We start from the raw sequence: 26040 nt of genomic DNA, 5'->3' as shown, positions 1-26040 counted from the left end.
ATTTCACTAGGCACATTAATCTGTTAATTAACCACTGAATGCATTCAGACAAACATCAAGCTTCAAAAAAGGGGTAAAAGAGGAGGAAAACTACCAAATCAAAACACAACTTTAGAATCCGAGATGAAGGTGGGGGTGGGAAACCCTAAACCTTTCAATCTGCCCTAGACGCAAACTGCTAACTCACATGAAGTTTCCACCTGTCATTTTGAAGCAGCACTAAATAGTATACAAGGCACTGATATTCTTCGGTTATTGGCTGTAGCTTTGATGAACCATTCAACTCAGGCAATTTTGTAATTAAAACAACAACAGAAGAAATAGAAAAGCAGACAGATTAAGTAGTTTGACATGCAATATAGATAAGATCAGCAGAAAAAAACAGAGTTACTGCTCAAACCCTAGCTCTGTGCTTAATAAATTAGTCTCAACTGCATCACTGACAACATGTCCCTTCTGTCTCATTGTGAAGATTTGTAAAAACATCAGTCGTTGTTGCTTAAAAAGACTGAAACATGTTTGGCTTTCACAATAATGTTCCCTGTGGTTGGACCAGACTCAATTTTACAAGGGAACATGACTCCAGAATACTCATTTCAGTAGCAAATGCGCTGCAGTGGTATAGCTCCACGTGCATTTTAAGCAAGCATAAGCCTGATATCACCTCTAAATGCTTCTTCACCACATGGGGGAAGGCACATGGGGAACCAGATTGGAGAATCACTCCAGCTGGAAACTAACAAAACAAAATTACACTCATTATCTTCAGCCACAGTCTTTTCTGCCACAGTCTTTTCTTCACTTAGCTGACTGCCTGGCTGCCAAAAAAATGTTTCTTCTGCCAAGGGGTATGTGAAAACAAGGACAAACTCAGTAATGAAAGCAACATCTTTTCTTCCTGTGGCAGCAACAACTTATGCCACTGTAAAGCATTTATGTAGCCATGGATTAGAAAAGGTACAGCATTCACTCCTGCCAAGACAACTCTTTCTCTGGTTGTGAACAAACCTGTTTGCTAAGTGATTCACTCTTAAAGGAATACTTTCTATTTTGTTTTCTAATAAAACAATTTCACAGAACTTAGATAGATAGTGGGACTATGCACAACAGAACTGGCAGACCCGAGGGCACCTTTCTGAGATAACAAGAGTTCATTTTAAACAAAGTAACAGAACCAGTTTAGGGAAAGGCGTTAGCTGGGAGAGGAAAATGATTCTCACGGGAAGTTTTAGCAAAAGAAAAAAATCTCTGTATATACACACATGCATTTTTAATTCAGCTTTAGGTTTTAGAAAGCAATCCTGTTTTTCCAGGATGCAACCCTAAGGTACAACCCTTCGCTTCATCCTTTTTTTTTTTAATCTGCAAGAGGAAACCTTAAAATATGAATGATGGAAGACACAAGAGCAAACACATTAAGGAGTTTGAAAAGAAATGTTTAATCTACTTTTAATTTATTGTATTTTAATCACCAAAGGAACTGGTACGTGTCAGCCACTGACGATGCACTGTAATTACTGCACATTAGCTACATAGATTTAGCATATTTGTTTACTGTTAGTCATAACCTGGATGTCCACAGACAGGGCTTTATGCTGGCTTATTTAAAAAAAAACCCAAAACAACAACAAACCAAACAAGTGAAAAAGTTTCCGGTAGAAATAAATAGTTAGTACCGCACTTTCATCTAAGACTTGTAATCCAGATGGCAGTCACACCTCTTCAGGTTCAATTTATGCTCCTCAAAGCCTTAGGACCATTGTCACCAGTGCCAGGAATGTGCCTACAGAGCCTGCTGCAGCTCCAAAGATTACTGTCCTGGTTATGTGGAAACAGCAATTTAAACCTGAGTACTTTTTAAGTGTAACTCTTGCTATAAAGTGTTTGTGGGCATTCCAGGCCTCAACCTGAACATCCTAGGCACTCAGCAGCACTAGGTATGTTCGTTACCCTGTTTCAGAGACGTACAAATTAGTTTTACTGCCCTCTATAAATGCTTATCTGTATAGCCATTTTGCAAATAAAGATGCCAAACTTTTTCTTTGCCTCTAGATTACTTCAGGTTCTGGATATTGCAAGAGTTATTTCCGCTCACGATCTCAACAACATCACTCAATACTCTGACAGGTTGAGCTCTCATAAGACTACTTACCATCATAAACACTCCAGAATTGTGCTTAAAATCAGAAAGGGAGGAAAGAAAAGCCATTTTGAGGATGGCTGCTCAGCATGCACTTTCTAGCCAGCAGCTCCAACACTGGCACAACTGTGATTGCAGCCAAAATTCCACAGAACCAGTCAGGTGGTCTCACAGACCCACAGCTTCCCAACTCAGCTACATGAGCTCAGAACAAGTCAGTAACAACTATAACACACAGTGATGGAAAAGCAGAGCATATCACTTCTATTACCACTGTTCAGCCTGTTGACCAAAACCAAGTGTATAATTAAGCAGAGCAGAACAGACGTGTATATTAAGGGAGCTTTAGAAATGTTAAACAGCGGCTAACACCTCACTGGCAATAAAGAATCATGCTATGAGACAATCCGTGCTACTGAATCTGCCCTGAGGAGGAGAAGGAAGCAGAATTCTTCTCTTTCCCTCCTCTCCTCCTCTCCCAAGTCAGTGTTAAAAACTGCACTCAACTCTGACACAAAATCCAAACAAACACAACCCACACAGAAATTACTGCTAGTACCTCTGCCCATCCTTCCTCCTCAACTGAGTGACATCAAAAGATTGATCTTCTTTCTCAACATGTATACACAGCTCACCAAAAAGAAAATCCAGTTAATCTGAAATATCACCCTAAATTAAGCCTTCACAACAATTACATTAACTCACTAGAAAATATTCAATGCATAAGGCACAATGATACCTAACAAAACACTCTCTAGTTTCAGTGATTAACAAAGTTAGCCATTCTTTCAGGACTTTTTTATGACCAGTAACTTAACGAATAAGTCATAGAATTGGTTGCTATGACAAATAAATACACTTTTATCCAACTTACAAACAGCAAAGAGCACAATCAATTTTTGACACAAGCTAACAGGATTGCGAAAAACAAACTCGTGTCACTCCTACCGGTAAGTCCACGCTGACATCTGTTCCGTCCAGCAGTGCTACTCGGCAAGTAATGATGGATTTTGCATCCCCAGCTGCAGGGATGTGGGTTGCAGCTCTTTGGGCCTCTCTCAGCCGTTCCTTCTCGGCATGTTTACGCATCGACCGCCGTCCAAGCGTGCGACGGAAAAAGCTCAGCATCTTTGCTACAAAATCCAAGACAGAAAAAGAACACGTTAATGTTAGTTTTTCACACAAAATAAAGACTAACATCCCAAATTTACAGTTCTAGGAAAAAAAGCCAGTCTTGGATAAAGAACTGTTGGAGATTCATATAACACTTTTAATTCTTTGGATCTGAATACCCACAGTCTTTGGATACTTAAAAAAACCCTCAGCTGTAAGTAGGAAATATATTCTATAACCAGCTCTTGTCTCACTGTGCATGATTGATGGAGATCGTTCCTACACGTGTCCAGGCCTGAATTAAAGGGTGCCTGCTTTCTAAAACTCCAAAACGAGTCTTAGGAGAGTTTATCTGCTGGCATTTTTGGTATCGCCAACCTCTGAGGGTGGCTGGGGCGATCACCAAGACAACCTGAAAGTACCTTAGGGGAAAAACAATCATTCATTAACACAAGTGCTACTGTCCTCCTCCACGAGAGGCTCCCAAAGTTGGGAAGCAACCGAGAACTACCCCCCACCACCTTTTCTCCTGGCTGACACCTTTCTCACGGTGAAAGAACAAGGTGCCAACGACCCTTTCCAGCATTCTCAGGCGTTACTCACCGAAGACTGATTTTAATGTTATTACGAATAGTCAAATCTCTCGCTAATTCGGAGCTTCGGAGCCAGCTCTCTGACCTGGCCTTTGAGATGGGGAAAGGCTGCAAACAGAGGCGATTACAGAAGAAGAGACGCAGATCATACTGAACACAAACCCTAACAGCGCCTGCAAAAACACCACTTGAAAACAAATGCTACCCGAGGAACATTCCGTCTAACTTTCAAAAAAAATGACTATTTAGACAGAGCTTTGCTTTAGCTTAAATAAAAAACATGCCGGGCTTGTATCCCAGCAAATCTCTCACTAATTCGGAGCTGCGGAGGCAGCTCTGAGCCTCACCTCGCCTTTGAGAGGGAGGCAGCCTGCACAGAGCGGGGCTGCCGAACACAAGGGGTTAGAAGGGACCCTGAGGACCCTCCGGCTCCACCCCCGCCACGGCTGCCGCCTCCCAGGACCCGCGTCCGGCGCCCACGCGCTCCGAGGGGCACTGCCCGGCTCCCCCACCGCACCGCCGCTCGGACCCAGCTTCCCTTGAGCTTAAACTAAACATCCCCCCGTCTCGTCTCGGCCCGTCCCGCGCCCCCCCCCCGCTCACCTGCCGGGCGGCCCCGCGGGCGGCGGCGCTGCGGGAGCCCCGGGGGAGGCGGGGCCGGAACACGGCGGGGCGGGCGGCGCTTACACGGGGAACGCCGGGAGGGCGGCGAGGGGCGGTGGAGGCAGCGCCGCCGGCACCGCCCCCCCCACATCCCCCCCCGCCCCGAACCAGGTGGTTTCGCCCGGCGGGGGGCGACGGGCGCGCAGCGCGGCCCATGTGCTAAAAAAGGGGGGGGGGGGGGGGGGGGAAGGCGGTGCCCCTGAGGCGGGGCGAGGAAATGGAGCAGCATTTTGCTTTGAGGCGTCGGGGTAGCTGTGAGGCTGGAAAGAGAAGGGTTTGGGGTCGGATAGCGTTGGACGCATCTGTCCAGGGTAGAGACCTCAAAGGATGAGCCAAAGCAAAGTGGTCCCTGCAGATACATAAGGCTCTGTCACCTCCCATTTCTAGTGTGGACAATATATTTGTGGAAATAACTAGTTTATCTGTTGTTTAAAGCATTTGGGAAGAAGGCTAAAAATAAACACTGATTCATTCCTTGTCAGGGAAGTTTCTCCTGTCAATTATCACGTTGTTACTGCTGTTTTTAATCTAGTCAGATGGTGAGATTGGCAATCCCTTCTGCAGGGGCTTCTGGGTGTTATTTTGTAGAGAATCTTGCTTGAAGGACTGATTACTGCTTTTATGGGAGCCAGTGGGAGTTTGGCCACAGTCCTTCACGCATGTTAATTTGAGGGACTTCCAAATGTTAGCTAATGATCTCAGAGTTCATAGAATAACCAGGTTGGAAGAGACCCACCGGATCATCGAGTCCAACCATTCCTATCAAACACTAAACCATGTCCCTCAGCACCTCCAGGGAAGGTGACCCAGCCCCCTCCCTGGGCAGCCTGTTCCAGTGCCCAATGACCCTTTCTGTAAAAAATTTTTTCCTAATGTCCAGCCTAAACCTCCCCTGGCGGAGCTTGAGGCTATTCCCTCTTGTCCTGTCCCCTGTCACTTGGGAGAAGAGGCCAGCACCCTCCTCTCCACAACCTCCTTTCAGGCAGTTATAGACAGCAATGAGGTCTCCCCTCAGCCTCCTCTTCTCCAGGATAAACAACCCCAGCTCTCTCAGCTGCTCCTCATAAGGCCTGCACTTTTTCATAAAAACAGGGACACCTTCCACTAGACCAAGTTGCTCAAAGCATCATTCAGCCGGGCCTTGAGCACCTCCAGGAACGGGGCATCCACGACTTCTCTGTGCAACCTGTTCCAGTGCCTCACCACTCCCACAGTAAAGCATTTTTTCCTAATACCTAATCAAAATCTGGAACTTCTGCTGGCAGGGAGCAGATGTTTCCCTCTACAGTTCAGCCAGACCTGTGCCAAGCCCTCAGCTGCCAGCAGAACGTGAAGCCTCAATCGAATGCGCTCATAAACCATGAAGTTTAAAAGAAAATCATCTCTTTAAACGCTGCCCAAAAGGATGATGCAACCGTCATAAAGCAGGACCATCCGCACCAACCCTGTTGGTGCTTATACACTAAAACAACATCATCCAGACAGGCTGTGATGACAATCCACATTTTCTATACTCAGCTGTGAAACCTGGGCTCAAACAACTGGTTACTGACCTGACATGCAGGAGAATGGGTATAATTAAACTCCCAATAGTACACCTGCATGGCAAAATCAGCTCCAGTACCTAAATATACATGAAGCTATCTGGGTGTCATTTGCTGAAATGACAAAAAAAGCTGCCAGGTGATTGCCCAGTATCCGCTGCCCAAGCCACAGGCAGATTTCTGTGCTAGATGTCAGTTATTTCGGCCACCACTGTTTTGACAGCAGACCAAGCTTCCTGCCAGAAGCAGAAGGATCAAGACAAGCTCAGGGGAAAGGTGGGATTCAGGTTCATGCCTAGTTACTCAGGAACACAAATGACAAAACAGGGGAATTCAGGTATTTTTTTATCAGAGGAGCAGGAGCTGCACTTGCTCCAGCTAGTCTGACATGAAATACATCTGTGAGCTTGCAGTAAAGTTCCCAGACATAAAATCTTACTGTATTTCAAGAGAAAAAATTACATATCTTGGAGTTTTCAGACGTCTGATGGATTGCCTGTACAGATCAAGTGACTAGTGATTTGCATAACAAGGATGCTTTTGTAATAGAAAAAGCATTCATGGAAAATAAATTACCTGATTCTTAGAAGTTGTCCCTAATTCTCTGCCCATCTTCAGCTGCTTCCTCAAACTGAGCTGCTTTACACTGTCACTCACAAGTTCCCTTGTGACCATCAAAAACTCTGTTATTCCCTTTCAGTAGCTTGTGACACAAACATTTTTGCTCTTCTTACTTCACACCAGCCTCTTGCTGCTCTTCATGTAATTAGTCTACTCCTTCCTCACTGTTTGCTGCTCGGATACAATCCAAGTTATGCACATGCAACACTGGTATCTGCAGTTTGTCTTCTATCCAGTCTTCCAGTTTAAACAAATATCTTCCTACTTCATACCTCTTCTTCTGTTTCTCTCCTTGAATGCTTTTCCAGTAGTTTATCTTCTTGTACTTCAAATCCAAACACCTTGTTCTCATTTTAAAGTCCTGAAATAATCAGTCAAATTAAGAACACATGGGTCTTTCTTTTCATAGAGACTCTTATCCCTCCTGAAATTTTTGTCTTGCCTCTTAAATCCTTTCATCTTCTCCTACTTTGGCTTTGAACATCTTCTCACTTTTTGGCAGCAAATATTTCATTACAAGCTTCAATCTGGTATTTTTGCTCTTCACATCGGTTTTCCTCATGCTCTCAGTTTTGTGATCAGACAATAATCTCTATTGAAAACTATTCAAAACACTTACTGTACAAAGGTATAGTTACTCTCCTGTTAGAGCAAAATCTGCAGTATATATTTTCAGGTAAAAAACTCTGGCTGATACTGTCCCTATTTCTGTAGCTGAGCCATGTCATTCCTAAAAATTTCGCATCCTCTTCTAGTGCTCAGTCCACAGGGCTGTATTTATGACATACAACACCAAAATTAGAACACCAGATGAACATCATGTGGTATCAGAAGCATGTAGAAGCAGCATAACAAACCGTGCGTACAGTAGTAAGAAAATCGCAAAATTAAACTTTAAATTACTAAAGCACATCTTTATTTTGCAATTAAACAATTAAGATCCACAAGTAAACTATATATATATATTTTCAAGTCTGTACCTAGACAACTATTTGTCAACTGAAATTAAATATATCCACAAAATATGCATAACAGCATTTTTTCACATAATAGAATGAAATTTTACTTAAGACTAAAACAAGACTTGTTAAATGTTAATTAGCATATTTATCCTGGGAACTGCTGGTTTTCGGTAGAAGTTAGTGTATCACTTTAATGGCAAGAAACTTCATTTTATCAAAATGAGGACAAATACATAAGGCCCTTTAAAGCATACAGTAGCTGCAGTGACAAAAGCTGAATTTATTTTCACATTGTCCAGTGTTGACCAATTTCAAGTTTTGATAATTTTCAATCAAACACCCCGGCTCTTTAGCCAAGATGTTGTGTTTCGGTTTTCTTTTCCTCCCCCTCATGTGCTTTTAAACAAATTTATAGGCAAAAGTCTACTTCTGGGAAGAACCTTCCCATTCCCCCAACATTAATAAAGATACACAAGAGTTAGTTTAAACAACAAAAGAGCTATTCAACTCCAAGATGATTTACTTCACACTCTCAGTTCATCATTCAGCAGTATGAAACAGAGATGAAATTTGGCAACTGAAAGCTACAGCTGGAAATGCAAATTAATTACCAGAAGTAACTAGCAAAAAATATTGCCACCATCTGATTGTTAATAATGACCTAAATAATATTCTTCCCTTTGTATATACACATAGTTTAGCACCTGTTACAGAAAAAAAAACACCCTAACCTTACACACTTAGCCCTGCCAAATCGACTGGTTAAAATGGGATCACTGGTAAACAAACCAAAACACATCAAAACCAAATCTGGGTAACACCAAATAAAATAAAACCTTCATTTTCTTACCTTAAACTTCCTGTAAAATTATTATAGGTTGTTACTGTGGTGCCCCAATGTACTGAGATAACTGCACTGAATGCTTCTAGTCTAGACTCTGTGGATATATTCTAGTATAAAGAAAACAACAGCTTAATGTAAACTGTTTCACCCCTCCAGTAATGTCTTAGGCTCCCGGCCTAGGAGTAAAAGGGTGACAACTTCTTTAAACTTTGTTGTGCATTACCTTTAGTTATCAAAATTCAAATAAGTTAAGTAAAAAAAAAACCAAATACTGATTTCCAGGTGATTGATCTCATGTTAAAAATAATGCTTAACAGAATCATTTACAGTAAACACAGCTAATTTGCAGCTAGCTGAGAGAGATCACAGAGACAAATTTATGAGTACCCTGTAGTTTGTTTGCACCTTTTTTCTAAACTTTTTTATTTTTAGAAATGGAAGCTTTCTATTCTTTTTAAGACAGGTAAATGGAGATGAATTATTTATATCTATTTTCTGAAAGTCCTTCAGAAACATGCACAATAAACCAGAAATGGTTGCAACAATAGAAAGCATTCGTACCTGGGTATAATCCAAATCATCTCTGTACAGAAACCCCATTAAGTATCTCTCTCAAAACCCAATTTATTTTGTCCAATCATTAAGTCAGTAGTAAGCATGAGATAAAGTGCTACTATTCAAACATCAGAACACTTTCAAAAAACACAAACCTCCACCCTTTATGTGTAAGCTTGCTAAACACGAAATAACACAACTAACAAACTGTCAGCCAGTCCATGAAACCAGAAACCACAGTTCATGCTATAGCAGATTAGAATGACAAAAATTTTAGTGGCAATTTTTTTAAGTGAGGCTACTGCTCCAAAGAAATAAAAACATCCATATTTTTTTAACTGAAAATGTCAGCATTTTTTTTAAAAAAGTGATTTATCTTAAGATTCTTCCCATTGAACTCTCAATGAGCAAAAAATGCCAAAGCCAAGAGCCAGGGCTTGCGGCTGATGCACCGGTTCAAAAATTCTAGCTGGTGAAATCCTAAGAACTTACAAGATGCACATTCGTGGTAGCAATCAGAACAGAAGGCAAATCCAACAATAACAAACTGGACTCTTTTGCAGACTACTAAACCAAACCAAACACACACCAAGAAATCAACCAATCAACAATTTTCCCCTTATAACAGCTTCCCAATCACCACAGCTATAAATCCTGCAATTTTATGCAAGACCAAATCAATAAGTTTTTACCAGATTTTTATGTTGGATCCTAGCACTAAAAGTAGCAATGGAAAAGAGATTTTCCAGTCTCAAGACAGAAGGTGGGTACTTAAATTAGCAAATACACCCAGCCAGCCGGGGACCTGAGATGTGAGCTACAAAAAGACTACAAGTGACATTAGAGGACACCATTACGGTACTTTGTGGAAGTCCAAATACACAAAATTTTAATTCAGACCATAGCACAATCCCTCCTTTTATCCTCAGAGCTGAGGATCTTGAAGATCACCTGCATAGTGGCTCCACACTCAAAACTACAGCAGACTTACTGGACAACCTGCTTTCACTTGCAAAATGGTGAATCTGTAGTTTTTAATGCTCATGCTAATTCCCTGAGCCATCAAACATCCCCCACACACCTGCACACACTGCAGAAGCATAAAAATATCACATAATTCAGCTCCACAGCATAGGTGGAGCTCCAGCATCTCTAACCCTACCACTTCTCTCCCTGGGCAGTGCAACTGCAGCTGGTCTGCTGCATTTTGGCTCTTCCTCGGGTACCACAAAGTTTTTTGGAAAGTCTCTGCACAAAGTTGCTGGCCACATGGGTTCCATAACAAACTCATGTTCATTATCTCCCAACTGTTTTCTCACCCTTTCTCTAATAGATGGTGTGCCAGACTGTAATCAGATACTGTACAAGTGTTATTGCTTTATCTACACAGGACATAAGCTTACAAGATTTAACAGATAAATGTGGAAGAAAAGGTCAGATAGCATTAAGTGTAGTGAGAAAAAAAAAAAATCTCTTTTTTTCATAACTGGGAAAGAATATATAAAAAGAAAATGAAGTATTTTACACTACTTAAGATTTGCTAGTTATTTTAAACATCAAATGCTTCCAAATTCAGGATAAATTACTTCTTCAGCTTTTAATATCTGGTATATCTAAAACAGTGTTTCTCAACTGGCTGGCAATCTGTAGGCAGTTTATTAATATCTGCATCTTATTTCATATTTAGCAAAAATCAAAAATGCCCCCAAAACACTCAAAGCCTCCACAAGAGCCCTATGTCTTTCTATTAACCCCTCCTTCAAATCCACCTGAAACAAGAGATGGTAGTGGTAGTTTTCAATCTGAACCTAAAAGGAGAACAGAAATCTTAACATTATACATTGGCACAAACCTGTCATAATATTGCTCTTATTTACAATGAAAACTTACTTCCTTTTTTTTAAACTGGATTTGTATAATGGAAATATTACAAACGTACGCTTTCCCACACCCACCCCACATTTTTCCTAATCAAATGGTATGAAAATAATTATTCATAAAATCCAACAGTCATAACAGGGATCACATATAGGTCTATAGGTCATTATGTCTGAAAGATACATTCATGTTTTGTACAGCCCGAAACATACAAAAACTTCTTTAAAAACTCTCAAGGATGATACAGATCCTCATAACACAGAGTAAAGTATTTTGCAGTTCTGCTTTTTTTTGGCCATACAAAAATATTTTAAAGGCCATTTATACCACAACAGGTAGAAACATTTGAACAAATTATGGTGCAGAAGGGCTTCAATGCTATTCTATTTCCCAGCCAGTTTTTGGTTACCACTCTCCTGGCTTTGGAGGAGCCAAAAAGACACTGAGTCTGCAATGGCCAAATATCTAGGAATAGTTAATTTGTTCTATTTTTTTTTCCCAGTGCAACTAGTTAGTACACTACAAATCAGCTTAAGTCAGTGCAGAGGAACATTTTTGAAGAGACCTATTATTCTTGCCTGTGTTTGCAATCACAACAGTAATGACACACAACCAATAAATATCCCACACTTAATTGTGGTATAAATGGGTTTTTTGAACTCAAACTGCTTTGGCAACTTTACATAAGAATATTTAAATATGTGACATACCAACACTACTGAATGTTGCTTTGATCAACTCAATTTCTGGCTTCCCTCAGAAAAAAAAGAAAATGCTCCTTTCATTTACAACCTGACTACGAAGAGCATTTATTTCAATGTAACAGAGAAATTATTTTCATTTTTAGATATTAAGTGCTGAATTTAAAATTATTTTCCAACTAGTCAGCATCTCAGCTAATAATCTCATCACAAGGAAATTAAAGCTTATACTTTCTTAAAGAAGGATTTTCTTTCATTGCAAATGGCTTGAAGTAAAACTGAGGTTAAAGCTACTTTATTATTCTCTTTCAGTTTATCAGATCCAGAAATTGTGAGTTTCATTTTTCACTGAGGGATAATATTGATTTAAGCATCAAATCTAGAAATATAAGTAACGGGGCCACAGGCCATCTAGTATTATTTTGTTTTCTAAAAATATTTTAAACTCTATCTTCCATTTGGCATTGTGGTTCACATTTATTACTAAGTCATAAGCCAGGATTTCACTTTGCCTGAGTCCCTTTTCACTTAATAGTTCATAACTGATCTCTTTCAAATGTCCATAGAACACAGTATATTATATAATATAATTCTTCAATAGTTAAAAATTATTTAGTGTAGAACTTTCCATTTTAATTCTATGCTCTATATAACTTACAACAAAATTTTTCTGGATAAACATTTTCAGGAAACCAATACAATAAATTAAACTTTTTAAATAGATGGCACAAAGATATGTTGTCATGGGGCAGTCCAAGAAGTGACTGATTTTTTTCTTACAGTATATTACAGGGGACATTTTGCTTCTGATTTGGTTTCTCCTATGCTGGAAAAATATTAAAAACTCAGGACATTTATCTATCTTTAGAATGAGCTCAGATACTGTATCAGACAGACATTTCTTACAAATCTTCTACCTACTTAAATAAGAAGCAACCCATACCAACTGGAACAATTTTGCACAAGCACAACAGAAGGTGACTGAGGTCATTATGGAATTAAAATAAAGTTCCGGGACACCTTCATAGTGTTCTCCTCCCTTTCTCCTCCCCTGCCCCCCGCAAACAATTAAAAAAATAAAAGGCAGACCTGTACGAACATGGCTTGAAATCAACTATGAGGACTTAAAAAGTGATCGGTTAGCAGATAATGGAATTAAATCACATCTGACTGCAAGTTCAACTTAATTATCAGTGCTATTAAAGAGTTATGTTCTAATCAAGTAAGACAGCTATTCTCAATGAAAGGATAAACAAAAGTATCAGCTTCTAATGACCTACCAGCATTTCATAGTAAGCTGCTAGTAAGTTACTAGTTGGAAGGAATAAAGGAATGTGTCAGATTTTTCACTTAACTACAACACAGCAGCATACAATGCTCATTCATTAAGTTGGCAGAGGTGCTTTTGCTACTAAAAGTAGCACACAAATACTGGTATAAGGAAAGAGGAAATGGTATTTCCATGACCCCTTGTGGTAACACATTCCAAGCACCATGGGCTGTTTTTAAAATCTGATCCCATTAAGATAAATATGACAGGACAATACCACCCCCGCAGAATCATGAGTGCCTTTCACTGGATGTACACTCTAAGTCTCAAGGCACTTAAGGGGTTAAGACATAATGCATGCACTAGTTCCCATCACGTAATATTAAGTCACATGAATCAGAATACACCAGTGTATGACACACAAGCTGTGTCAAAGAAATGCTGTTTATTGATTTATTTTTAAAATTTTTATTGTTACTGTTTTGTACAAGATGCTGGTAAGTGGGCAATTATGCAGCTACTGCTGGGTTAACACGGACGCCAGCTTTCCTCTAACAACCAGCTGGTCTCTAGTAAGGGTGTAGGACAAAGTGTGCTGCATCAGTCGGCAGTGTGTATCTATCTAGTATCTGCAATATTGCTAATGTTGTAAAAAACAAAGCAGTGACAGTCTGTACATAGTAAATAAACCTAGCACTGGAAAAAGACCATGGCTTAGTGTATTTTTTCATTTCTTTTTCATTTTAAGAGACATGGGTGTAAAACAGAGTGAAATAATTCCAAGCCTTGTTTGTAGCAATTCAACCAGAAGCGCAGTATATGGCACTACAACGAAATATCGTAGATTACCCTGAACACAATTAGTTCTTTCAGTTTATGGTTTGTTCGGAGCAAAGCACGAAAATAAAGTCTTCAAACAGATGAAGGTTAGAAGAGTTTCAGAGACTGATTTTGTTTCAACGTAAAGTGCAACAGTGCTGAAGTTTTCAAAGTCCTTTGTCAATCCTTTGCTGTACTTCACTATCATTTCCTGCAAGCAGTATTATGGCACAAAGAATGCTGCCAGTTCATTATAGAGGACAGGATTCCTCAATTGATATCCAAAGTTTTTTTCCTCTTTACTTATGCAGTGATGGTTGTAAAGGTTTAATAAATCCTTCTTCATATACCTTCAAAATAGCTTCACAGACAAATCTGTATTGACTCTGAAAAGGAAAGTAGATTCTGTAAACTGAAAAGAAACATAACTGAACCACAGCATTTGGAAGCAGAAAAGGGCTCTAAGATTTCCATATCCCATTCTCCTGACAGGCCAAGAACTGTGCTTCAAAGTTTAAGAAACACAAAACAACACGAACTTTACATTAAAACATCTTGTTTCTCAACAAAAGAATGGGATGAACAGCATTTGGAAATATATACCAAAAGTCATACCCACAAACCCAGTATTATTATAACATCAGCTATTTAGTAGTTCTCTGCTCTTCATTTCATTGCTGAAGTTTCACTGACCTGAGGTTTCCATGCACTTGGATTTAGAAGATATAGTTTCAAAGCATATTTTCATACTTTCATTAATTCTGGCATGTTACTGGCAACTCCCTCTCAGAATATGATAAAAAAAGAAAACAGTTCGATGTTTTAAAAATCCAGAACTCCATTTTATTAATGTTATATACTGTCTAACTCTGTAATGTATTCAAGTCTAGCACCTGCATACACAGAGGCCACAATATTTTGTTTTAAACATATAATAGTTAAAAAAACAAACGGTAATCAAATCAGAATACAATGAAAATAAAATGAATTAAAGTCACTGTTTGTAAAGCATCACAACTAACACTGGATACTGCATAATGATGTATATGCTGGTCAGAAAGCCTTTTCAGTGTCATGGAATATCCCTCTATTCAACAGTTAGTGATGTCAGATCTTGAATGGGTACAGTAACAGGTTTAGTAATAAATCATTATTTACTGTATTGCTGCATGTATAATAAAATAGCTAAATGTATGCATATTTGTATTAAATACTTTCTTTCCTCCTATGCTCCCTGTAGGAGACTCTGATCTCCCCTCAAACAGTACACACAGCAGACACTCATCCATAGGGCCATCTTGTGGACATGAAATGAATCTTTCAGGATATACAACATCAGGGATGGAGTGACAAAAGGGGACTTAAAATAGCTAATGTTTATGAAATCTAAAAAAAAACCCCACGTGAAGTATTTTATTGTCCCTTCTTCCTCTTATGCAATAAACACCTGTTCTTCACTGAAGCTTGAAAATTCTGGTTTCTCTAAGAAAAATGGGAAAACCAGAAGATATTTAGTACCTGCTGTGAAAATATAGTTCAAACCCTTACCCCACTGCACCACCTACCCTTACTAATAAAACTCTCTTCCTCTTTATGTGTGCTAGAGAGATACACTGTTCAAACTGTACAGTCATCACAAACAGCAAGAGCCGTCCTTTATTATTTTTCATGTATCATCATCTTCCTCATCCTTACTGTGAGCAGCACTGAATGACAGATGACTTAGAAATGGATGCCCATATACACTTTTTGTCAGTCTGAATACTCTCTTATGAACAAAAAAAGGTTTATTAAAGTTTGATTAGAGGAACAGCAGCAGGAACATTAAAATTACTACAGTGGGACAGACTTGATACCGGATCCAGTGCCTTTCCTCCTTCAAAATACTACTTCTTTAAGCACTATAAACTATGAGGAAAACTAAACTGCTGATTACTGATTAAAAAAAAAAAGCAAAAAACCAAAAACCTGGAACTGGTTAAAAAGCTTGGAACAATCAGTAGTCCAAGCCATTTTTTTTTCTCCTCTGTGAAAGACAACACAACTCAATCTTTTTATGCATTTTTGAAAAATGGAAACAAAAATTGCTCTGAGATGTACAACGCCAGGCTAATAAAAATATCCTAAATCTGTTCTAAAACTTCTACAATTCTGAAATAATACATTAAGGCAATATTGCAATTACCTCAAGAATACCCCAAACATTACAGATGCAGGAAAAATTCTAGCATCTTAAAACACATCAAACGTGAAGAGAGCACGAAAAAATTTTGGCAGCAAGTTATGTTTTTAAGACTAAATACACTTACAATTACTTTGGTATCTCTCACATCAGGTTTCTCACAGCAGGTTTAATTGCACTGATTTTTAAAAATATTACTTTTCTGATTATTTCCCTTTGAGTCACCATAGGCCAGAGTTAAGGCTTATTTTCATTACAGCCAAGGCAACATAAAATCACCAAATTGCATCATTGAAGGTTCTTCTTGCATGTTTTGGATCTTCCTGTGTTTAGCTTTTATACTACTCCATTCTTAACAGCTGGAATTAGGCTCCTGCTTTCTCCACCGAGTAATTTTTACATTACTGAAAAATGTCACTTTTGACATTAATTTCCAGGTATTCCTGAAACAGCTGCTGCTTTTTTTTTAAAGTTTTCTTTTAAAAAATTTGAAGAATTGCTCCTTTTTAATAGCCTTCGCAATTCCTTCCTGCCTGCAGCCAAGGCTACAGCTACACTGGGTGAAGGTGACCCTCTCTGCAATATGACCAACAGCAAGTATTTTAAAAATCCGTCTAATGATGTGAGTAGATAATAGGAAATTATTCTTATCCAACACAGAACAGCAAGTATAATACTCACAGGTGTTTGGATCATCATGGCTCTTTGATCTCTCATGGTTCTTACAATATCTAATGGATAAACAGGCTGATTGCACTCAATGAGACACATAGCTGTCTCCATAGTGATAAGAACTCCTGTCCGTCCAATCCCAGCACTGAAAAACAACAAAAAATCCAAATGGCAAGTGAAACAAAGTGCCTGGAATATAGTTCACACTAAAAGACCTTCTTTCTCAAGGAGTTTCTTGATTGATCTTTACTATTCCCACACTATTAGGGCAGGGGTTAGACAGATTGCATCTGTGTCACTGGAAGCCTCTACCCTGCCTGAACAGAGCAAAAACCAGTCAGTGCAAGTTGTCAGCCCTTTGAAGAGGGACTGTCTTAGCCCAGCCATTCCAGCAGAATTTACAAACTGCTATTTATTCAGATCAAGATAACCCACACTAATATCTAAATCACAGAGATACCCAGCACACGTTGTGCAACTTTGTGGCAATTTGACTGTTTCTGGAATGTTAGGCTGATTCAGGAAAACCACGTACGTATTCCTGAAGTGACCCATAGCCTTGTATTTGCAGTGAGGAATACAACAAGTACTAGACAATTTTGGAGAATGACAATAATGATAATTCTCTTAGTATTAAAAAGTACAAGAGAAATCCAACTTGTGTGTAGGTTGAAAAGGAGTATGTAACAGCAAGCCCTTTCAAAACAAGGAAGAACCTTAATGAATACATTTTGGAATGGCAAAATTATTTGAAGAGATACATAAATCATCTTTAGCTTAAAATTAACACAGATGTATACATTTATTTATGTACCGTTTTACATATGCATCCACAAGTAGCAATCCCCAAAGACTGAATACTTAACCTTGAACTTGATATCATCAGTTTCAGATTCAAATTTTTCATGTTCAAGAAAATTATGTTACACTTGACATAGAACACAGGACCAAATCCATATTTTCAAAAGTCAGCATTACCTTAACTGATTAACTGACTAAAATACTAGATGTATAAAAGTGTTTCCTTCTAAATTAGTTAATATAAACATTCAAAATACTGAAATTTAATTGTTCTGATTTTGAAGTATAACTTCAAATAACGTCTTGACAAACTACTACTTTAAATCTTTGCCCAGAAGGTGGCATCAAAGCTACTCTGTATTTCAGTGATGTCATGAGAATTTTACAAGATGTAAATGTGCTGGTTATATAAAACTATTCAATAGCATTTTTTATTTCTAGAATTTATACACATACATATAGAATTTCTATGGATGACGGCTTATCAAATCCAAACAGGAACAGTATCTGTCAAATAACCTAATTACTCATTTTAGAACTTCAAAAGATTTAAAGATGGGCAAGAGCAATGATGGAAAATCTGATTGCTTCCATATTATAAATATCAGGTAGGCAAGGACTCTTCAGCATGATACAGGGGAGCACTGACACAAGACATGAAAAATCATAAAGGGCATGGACAGGACAGGTGGCTCACAATCTCGTCTAGAACAAGGATCAGAACCTGTTCAACTAAATTAGTAGGAGCCTTGTAAAACTAAAACAAAAACACATGAACACAAGCTTGGACACCAGTGTTTCAAATTGTTCAATATAACAAAAACCTTTCCAGCTTCTTAGGGCTTTTGTTGCTTTACAATCTCTCGGGTTTTTTTTGCTTTGTTTTAAGTCTACCATTATATTAAAAATCTGCTCTACCAGCTACATGGATTCTCCACACTAAAGCTGGTGGCTTAGTGCTGAAAAAAAGTTTCACCATGTTACTGCACTAATGCCTTGTCCTGTTTACACTGAATGGGTAGTAAAAACAGTGTGTACACATGACATGCAGGAATCCTTGTGCTCCTCTAGCTTGACTCACTAGTGGGATCTGGTTACACTCTCCAATAGCCACCAATAAGTATACGATGTTGAACTGCGATACTCCCTCTCTTTCCTTCTATGAAAAATAAAACTGTTAAAAATGTTGGTATTGAAATTACCAGTGGGAGCTGAATGCCTCACTGAGATGAATGAAACTGTTCATACTCTCCAAAGATGCTGTTCCAACAGTGTTTCTGAAAACCTGCAAGCTTGATATGGTAAAAGTTGTATTTGGCTGACATGTTCAGCATATCAGCCAAAAGTATATCAGTAACAGAAGCTGAGAAACAATATAATTTAAGACAGTGGCATTCTGGTACTGGTTTCCCTAGTTAATAAAATTCACTCTGACCAGCATAAAGCAGAAGAGAGAGCAAAAGCAATAAACCACACAATTTCTGATGCACAAAGCAGAAGAGAAAACATATTTCTTTCATCTACTTGTAGATTAGATAGTCTTTATATTGATTTTATCCCCTCTCAGCTTCTCTCTGAAAAAGGAACGATGCATACCTGAGTCAGGAACACTGACCATCTGGGGAGTATTTGGGAATTTAGGGGTTAAATTTCATTCACAGATCTGCTCACCAAGAATCAGTATAGCGTATGTTCATTTGAAGACTAATTAGCTATTTAAAAAGGATTAAGACTTTGAAATTTATTTTAGCAATGTAGAATGCTATTAAAATCTACTGCACAAGAAAAACAACCGCCCACATTTCACGTGTACATAAAAAACTAAGTAACAGTTATTTTAATTCATGACAAAAGCATGTCATCTTAACGTATAGATCAAAATATCATGCAGCCTAAGACTGCAGACTTAAGTGTCTTGTATTTGATCATTACGTATACCACTCATGTTTTTTGCTATAGATTATTTAATATAGCTATTCTGGAGTTTTGTGGAATAGTTACCATGAGGAAAATCTACATATTTTTTGCCATTTCCCTGAATTTTTGTATAGACTGTTAGAACAGGCATTAAAACTACAAAAAGTCCTAAAATAACAAAATCCCTACATAGATAAATGCATGCAGATACTCAAAATTTTGCGTGTTGAAATGTGATTAAAATTTTAAGTAACTGTTGAATTTCAATGTTGAACTCTCCTGTCATCTCCAAAGCGGACACAAATAAATGTTTATTTCAATAACAAAGCACAGAAAAGCTATTTGATGACAAATAGGTTCAGTCTAATGATTTAATAAAGTTGGAAAAAGACTGATACCTGCAATGAACAACAACAGGCTCTTCTCTACCAGCCCTCTTCTTTCGCACAAGACACACAAAATCTAGGAAATCGCTGGAATCATCAGGAACCCCATGGTCAGGCCAGGCTATGTACTGGATCTGGGTTAGCTGGCGGCTTTCTTCTTTCTAATCAGAAATATGATATTTATTCAATGGTAATTCAGGTCCCATTAAGCAAAAAAAAAGCCAAAATTAATAAAATAAAATAATCAATGGTACGTTACAGCAACTTGTATCTATAATAGAAGTGGCTTCAGGCAACTAGCAGCACTTTATTAGTTTTAATCATTGCCCATCCTGGATTTTATAGTTAGGTATTTTTCTTAAAAAGAAAAAAGGCCACCCACAAGCATTTACACCTTCAACAGATTAAAATATTACAGATAATATAATAACAAATAACAGTATAGTATTTCAGGGGTATGAACGATCTACCTGAGCGCTAGATGTACATGAAGGTAGTCAAATATTTAGCGAAACAATTTTAACAGCAAGAGGTACTACATTACCAGATCAAATGACAGAATTGGGATAGCGATGGGAAAGGCAGGACTTTCAGACATAAAAGCTTTCCTTCAGCCCCCATCTGAACAGCAGGATTATTTTGACTTTATCTGCAATTCTTAATTTTATCCAGCATACTACACATAAGATGCAGAAAGACTGTTTTCCATTCCCTCCTGCCCCTTGCTCTAATTTCACAAGCATTATCTGCTCTTGGTTAGTGGAGGGGACAGGCTGTACAATCAGTGTAAAAGCTGCACTTCAAACAACAGGAGTTACCATATGAATAACTTGCAGTCATGGAATCATTCACAGAGGATCCACTGCTGCTAAAAAATGAGCAACTGTCCTAAAAATGAGCAATTGTCTTAATAGGACACAGGGAAGGACTTTTAACTGCAAACTGACTAAAAGGCAGCTCTATAAAACTGGCATCTCATCTGGTAACCCAAGCAGTGAGAAATGAGACAGGAATCAAATTCCAGATACTAATTTCCAAACATTTCTTAGATTGAAATGCTAACTGAGGAAGCTCTGAACATTACACATGCCCCAAAAATCATAAATCTGATCAAGAAGGTCCTTCTTTATGTATATTTACCAATTCCAATTGATCATTCTCTCAGCATAATTTATCTTCCATCTACTTGCACATATTCTCCAAAACGGAATTATCAAGAACTGTTTGCCTCTACAAAGACAGATTTTCAGTGGCAATAATGGAATATCTCTAGTGTTCCATGTACTGGAAACATCAAGCTTCTCAACATTTTTAATTCCTTTTTTCCTTGGTCAGGACATGAAAGACACCAGTAAAAACTTTTAAGACAATACATCTTTTCTCTGATTTAAAACCAATTAATATGATTATGGGAGCTGAATCCTTGTGATATTTTGCTGGTGAAAGGTTCACTATCTTTCCAAGAACAGAATTTATAATAAGTAAGTACATAGCGATAACTAGTTTTCTAAAGGTCTCTAGTAATAAATAGCTCTATTTATGTGGATATGCGATCAAGTTGAAAATAAAGTCTGTTTAAGTAAGGTTGAGCTCATCTCTGAGGACTCCACAGATTAACAGTTAAGAAAAATATATTATGGTTTTACCTCCAGATTCGTCAACGTCATTTCTCGAAAGACATAAGCGGGATTTCCTTCTTCTGAATGGCAGGTAATCTGGAAATTTCCATATGATGAACTTCCTGATGGCTCTGGCCAGTACTGATGGCATTTAACCTAAGGTCAACACATTTTATAGAGGTCTGTTTTAATTAAATTCACAGAGTACTATTTTCATTCTCTTATACTTCTCTTCATTGAAGACTATTTCCATCATTTTGTAATCACTATTAATTTATTTACCAAATAGACTATTACCTAATAACTGTGTATAAAATAAGGTATTGCAGAGATTTCTTGGCACCAGCTCTTGAGGTCAGTTTAACTGAAGATGGATACTTTCACTACAATTTTTTTAGAGAAGTATACCTAAAAATATTCTGCCTTAATACTTGAGTGACAAAGATGTTGTTACATAAACACTTCTGACCTCCAAAATCCTAATTTAATCTTCTCAAAACACATTTATATGGAAAAGAACAAAAAAAAACCCCCAAAAAACAGGTGATAGGCAACAAAAAGGTTGCTAAACTAATGCAAAAATTAGGGGGATGCAAATGGTAAGAGTTCAAAGACTCTCAATCAAGTAATCAAATGTGAATGAAAACTTCAAACACTAAGATCTTCAGATATATTGCCAAAAATCCTAATTACAGAGGTAGTTTCAGCCCAAGTGTACTTTTTTTTTTCCAACCCACCTGGCGATTCGTTAAGAGTAGCCAGATTTGCAGACTTCCTGCTCCACTGAGACATCCCGGCATGCAGTGGGATAGTGATGTCAGTAGCCTCATGATCAGCTTTAGAGCAGGGAGTCTGCCTATGGGTATAAGACAGATAAGTCTTTTTATTTCATTATTAAGCAGCTCTCCACAAATATAATCATTGAAGGGGTGGGGGAACCTCAGAGAACTGCTATTGCAAGTCTGTTCTTAGCAGATTTGCAAAGAAAACTCAAATTAAAAGGGCACTTGTACTGAAATTCCCTCTGATCATGTTTATTTGGGAGCAGGAGGCATAATGCTAATATTGAGTCACTGAAAAATGGTTTAAAAATGCAACAACTCCCTTCCAATTTTTTTAATTATATTTTCAGGCCTGATCTTCCAGCAAATAATATGGCTATTAAAAAGTTAGAATACATACAGATTGCTGAACTACATTCCAAGCTGATAAGAACACCCACAACCTAATAAACCCATCTTCAAAAGAAATACTTAATGTTGAGAAATTCCACTGACTGTTATTCCAGATTGTCATTTCTGTCCACACACTCAACCAGCCAGTGCTACTGTGAATGCTTCAGGCTATAAACCAAGTAACTCTGGAATTATACTGTGAATATGACCAGATTTGATTGTTTTGCCTGTCTCTAAAGGACAAAGCAGCATAATAAACAAAGGTACTAAGGAGAAACTATAGCTTAAAAGAAAGTTGTTCTGTCTGTGTACAAACCCAGGAGCTAGAGGAGCAAAATGAGGCTCCCATGATCCAAGACGAGGTGGTCAGAGCCTTGCTAGCCCGACTAGACACCCACAAGTCTATGGGGCCAGATGGGATCCACCCAAGGGTATTGAAGGAGCTGGCGGATGTGCTGGCCAAACCCCTTTCCATCATCTTCCAACAGTCCTGGAAGACTGGGGAAGTCCCACTGGACTGGAGGGTGCCTCATGTAGTGTCCATCTACAAGAAGGGTCAGGGGGAAGATCCAGGAAACTACAGGCCTGTCAGTCTGACCTCAGTGCCAGGGAAAGTCATGGAGCAGGTGATCTTGAGTGCTATCATGAAGCACATGCAAGAGAACCGGGTGATCAGGCCCAGTCAACACGGGTTCACAAAAGGCAGGTCTTGCCAAACTAACCTGATCGCCTTCTATGACAAAGTGACTCGGCTGCTGGATGAGGAAAAGGCTGTGGATGTGGTCTTCTTGGACTTCAGTAAAGCCTTTGACACAGTTTCTCACAGCATTCTGCTTGAGAAACTGTCAGCCTCTGGCCTGGACAGGCACACACTCTCCTGGGTGCAAAACTGGTTGGATGGCCGGGCCCAGAGAGTGGTAGGAAATGGTGTGAAATCCAGCTGGAGGCCAGTGACAAGTGGGGTTCCCCAGGGCTCAGTGCTGGGTCCAGCCCTGTTCAATGTCTTTACCAATGACCTGGATGAAGGCATTGAGTGCACCCTTAGCAAGTTTGCAGACGACACTAAGCTGGGTGGAAGTGTGGATCTGCTGGAGGGTAGGAAGGCTCTGCAAAGGGATCTGAACAGGCTGGACCGCTGGGCTGAGTCAAATGGCATGAGATTTAACAAGGCCAAATGCCGGGTCCTGCACTTGGGGCACAACAACCCTGTGCAGTGCTACAGACTAGGAGAAGTCTGTCTAGAAAGCTGCCTGGAGGAGAGGGACCTGGGGGTGTTGGTTGACAGTCGACTGAATATGAGCCAGCAGTGTGCCCAGGTGGCCAAGAAGGCCAATGGCATCTTGCCTTGTATCAGAAACAGCGTGACCAGCAGGTCCAGGGAGATTCTTCTCCCTCTGTACTCGGCACTGGTGAGACCACTCCTCGAATACTGTGTTCAGTTCTGGGCCCCTCACCACAAGAAGGATGTTGAGGCTCTGGAGAGAGTCCAGAGAAGAGCAACAAAGCTGGTGAAGGGGCTGGAGAGCAGGTCTTACGAGGAGCGGCTAAGAGAGCTGGGGTTGTTTAGCCTGGAGAAGAGGAGACTGAGGGGAGACCTCATTGCTCTCTACAACTACCTGAAAGGAGGTTGTAGAGAGGAGGGTGCTGGCCTCTTCTCCCAAGTGACAGGGGACAGGACAAGAGGGAATGGCCTCAAGCTCCACCAGGGGAGATTTTGGCTGGACATTAGGAAAAAAATTCTTCACAGAAAGGGTCATTGGGCACTGGAACAGGCTGCCCAGAGAGGTGGTTGAGTCACCTTCCCTGGAGGTGTTTAAGGCACGGGTGGACGAGGTGCTAAGGGGCATGGTTTAGTGTTTAATAGGAATGGTTGGACTCGATGATCCGGTGGGTCTCTTCCAACCTGGTTATTCTACGATTCTATGAAAAAAAGCAACCCAAAACTAAAATAAACCACAAAACACACCTGAGGCTTTTTACAGAACCGTACACTATTTTTTAGTAATTTTTAACTCTAATTACTTTATTACTAGTGTTCTACTTTTACACATTTTTGACTGGAAGTGACTTAAAGAACAATGATTCTTTCATGATTAAAAAAAATGTTTGTAGCCACAAAATAACATTTTATGAAAAATTTCAGATTTCAAGCTTATCTCTTAGAGACAGGCAAGGGATCTTAACACTGCAAAGCTGCATTAGGCTGTTTTAAAAAATTAATCACTAAATATCAAAGAACTGAGATACAAAAACTGATGAACCGTCTTGGAGTTTCTTCATTTGAAGGTTAGAGAAAAAGTCCTATGAAGATAAATTCCAGTTGTTTTTTACTTTGCAATAAAGAATTTAAGAAACCTAAAATATTTTAGAAATACATTAAGACTTCAATGTATTTTGGAAATGAACAAATTTTAAGTATTAGCAACATCAGAAGGTTTAAAAATGTAAGAGTCATTATTGCAACAGTACGGGAATGCACTGCCCTTGGTAAAAAACGTCATCATGTGTCATAATAATATATTCCTCTAGTCTTTTAAAGGTTAATCATCAACAGATTTTTTTAGAAGATGATGCACACAGTATTTAAGGAAATCTTTCACTTACTCTGCCCCGTTCAACTTGAGTAGTTAGCATTACAACCATAGATGAGCCTTGTTCCCAAGTCATCTGCCAAAAATCAGGACAAGTGTTCGGTAATGGACCTTGACAAGCGATGTACTGGTTGATTATTGAGGAAGAAGGGATTTCCATCTAAGAGGAGACAAAGTCATTATTTTAATTCTTACAGCAAACGCAGGTCAGCTATCAGACATTTAGTGTTTAGTAACTTATACATTAAAAAGGCATCAGCTATATTAATCCAATTTATCTTAAGTTAGTAAATATGGATTGGCACAGATCAAAGTCTTCAAAGCATTTCACACAGAACTATTAGAGGTCCAAGTACTCCTCACATTTCAAATGACAGTTATGTAGTTGCCATAATCAAGATTAATGGTTGAAAAGAGAAATGATAGACCAGGTGGCAAATAATTCAGCTATGAACAGTTCATGGTCTGTAGGTTTCTGACATTAGTCTTTTAAATACCAGTCTTGGAATTTAATAAACTGGGTTTCTTGGTCTTGAAAGGAAAATAAGTAGTTGTAAGCAACTGTAAAAAGTGCTGCCAAATTACAACTTTACTGATGTTAAACATTGCTATCACATTAATAATCAGAGAAGAAGAATTAATTCTTTTAGTATAGGGCTAGTTTCTCTCTAGTTGTTCTTGGTTTCATTTATAAAAACATTTGCTACAAAGCATTAGCAAATAAGTACATCTACAGTAAATTTCAAACCATCTGAGTACAAGTTTATCAGCCATTCCAGTCTGAACTAGATTTATGAAAAAGTTACTTTAAAATCACATTCTCCACTGATAAACTGCAACGTTAACGTCAGAAGCTCCTTTGAAAAAAATTACTCACATTTATATAATTTGCATTGATGTAATCTTCATTACTTTTTAAAATAACCCGTGTAGCATCATCTGAAAAAATTTTTAGAAAGATGTTACTTATTTACTAACCAGAGTAAAATACTTC

The 26040-nt window shown here is 38.7% G+C and overlaps 2 protein-coding genes across 4 annotated transcripts in view; both read right to left on the bottom strand.

The window, feature by feature from the left end:
* EPB41L5 (erythrocyte membrane protein band 4.1 like 5) overlaps nt 1-4542 on the bottom strand; it is a 60298-nt gene extending 55756 nt beyond the window's left edge. For all 3 annotated transcript variants that reach the window (XM_069861404.1, XM_069861406.1, XM_069861407.1), the window contains exons 1-2: nt 4450-4542; nt 3089-3273 (exon numbers count right to left, since the gene is read on the bottom strand). In XM_069861404.1, the coding sequence (XP_069717505.1) occupies nt 3089-3268 (180 nt within the window). In that variant the 5' untranslated portion in view covers nt 3269-3273; nt 4450-4542. The remainder of the gene's footprint in view (nt 1-3088; nt 3274-4449) is intronic.
* A 3044-nt stretch (nt 4543-7586) lies between these two features.
* PTPN4 (protein tyrosine phosphatase non-receptor type 4) overlaps nt 7587-26040 on the bottom strand; it is a 74806-nt gene continuing 56352 nt past the window's right edge. Inside the window, exons 21-26 of the mRNA XM_069861403.1 lie at nt 25924-25985; nt 25060-25206; nt 21308-21436; nt 19674-19822; nt 16567-16702; nt 7587-14089 (exon numbers count right to left, since the gene is read on the bottom strand). Coding sequence (XP_069717504.1) covers nt 14003-14089; nt 16567-16702; nt 19674-19822; nt 21308-21436; nt 25060-25206; nt 25924-25985 — 710 coding nt within the window. The 3' untranslated portion in view covers nt 7587-14002. The remainder of the gene's footprint in view (nt 14090-16566; nt 16703-19673; nt 19823-21307; nt 21437-25059; nt 25207-25923; nt 25986-26040) is intronic.

Source organism: Phaenicophaeus curvirostris, chromosome 7 (assembly GCF_032191515.1).
Source record: "Phaenicophaeus curvirostris isolate KB17595 chromosome 7, BPBGC_Pcur_1.0, whole genome shotgun sequence".
Taxonomy (NCBI): Eukaryota; Metazoa; Chordata; class Aves; order Cuculiformes; family Cuculidae; genus Phaenicophaeus; species Phaenicophaeus curvirostris.
Note: the sequence above shows the minus strand (reverse complement) of the source record. Positions and strands in the feature narration are given on the sequence as shown.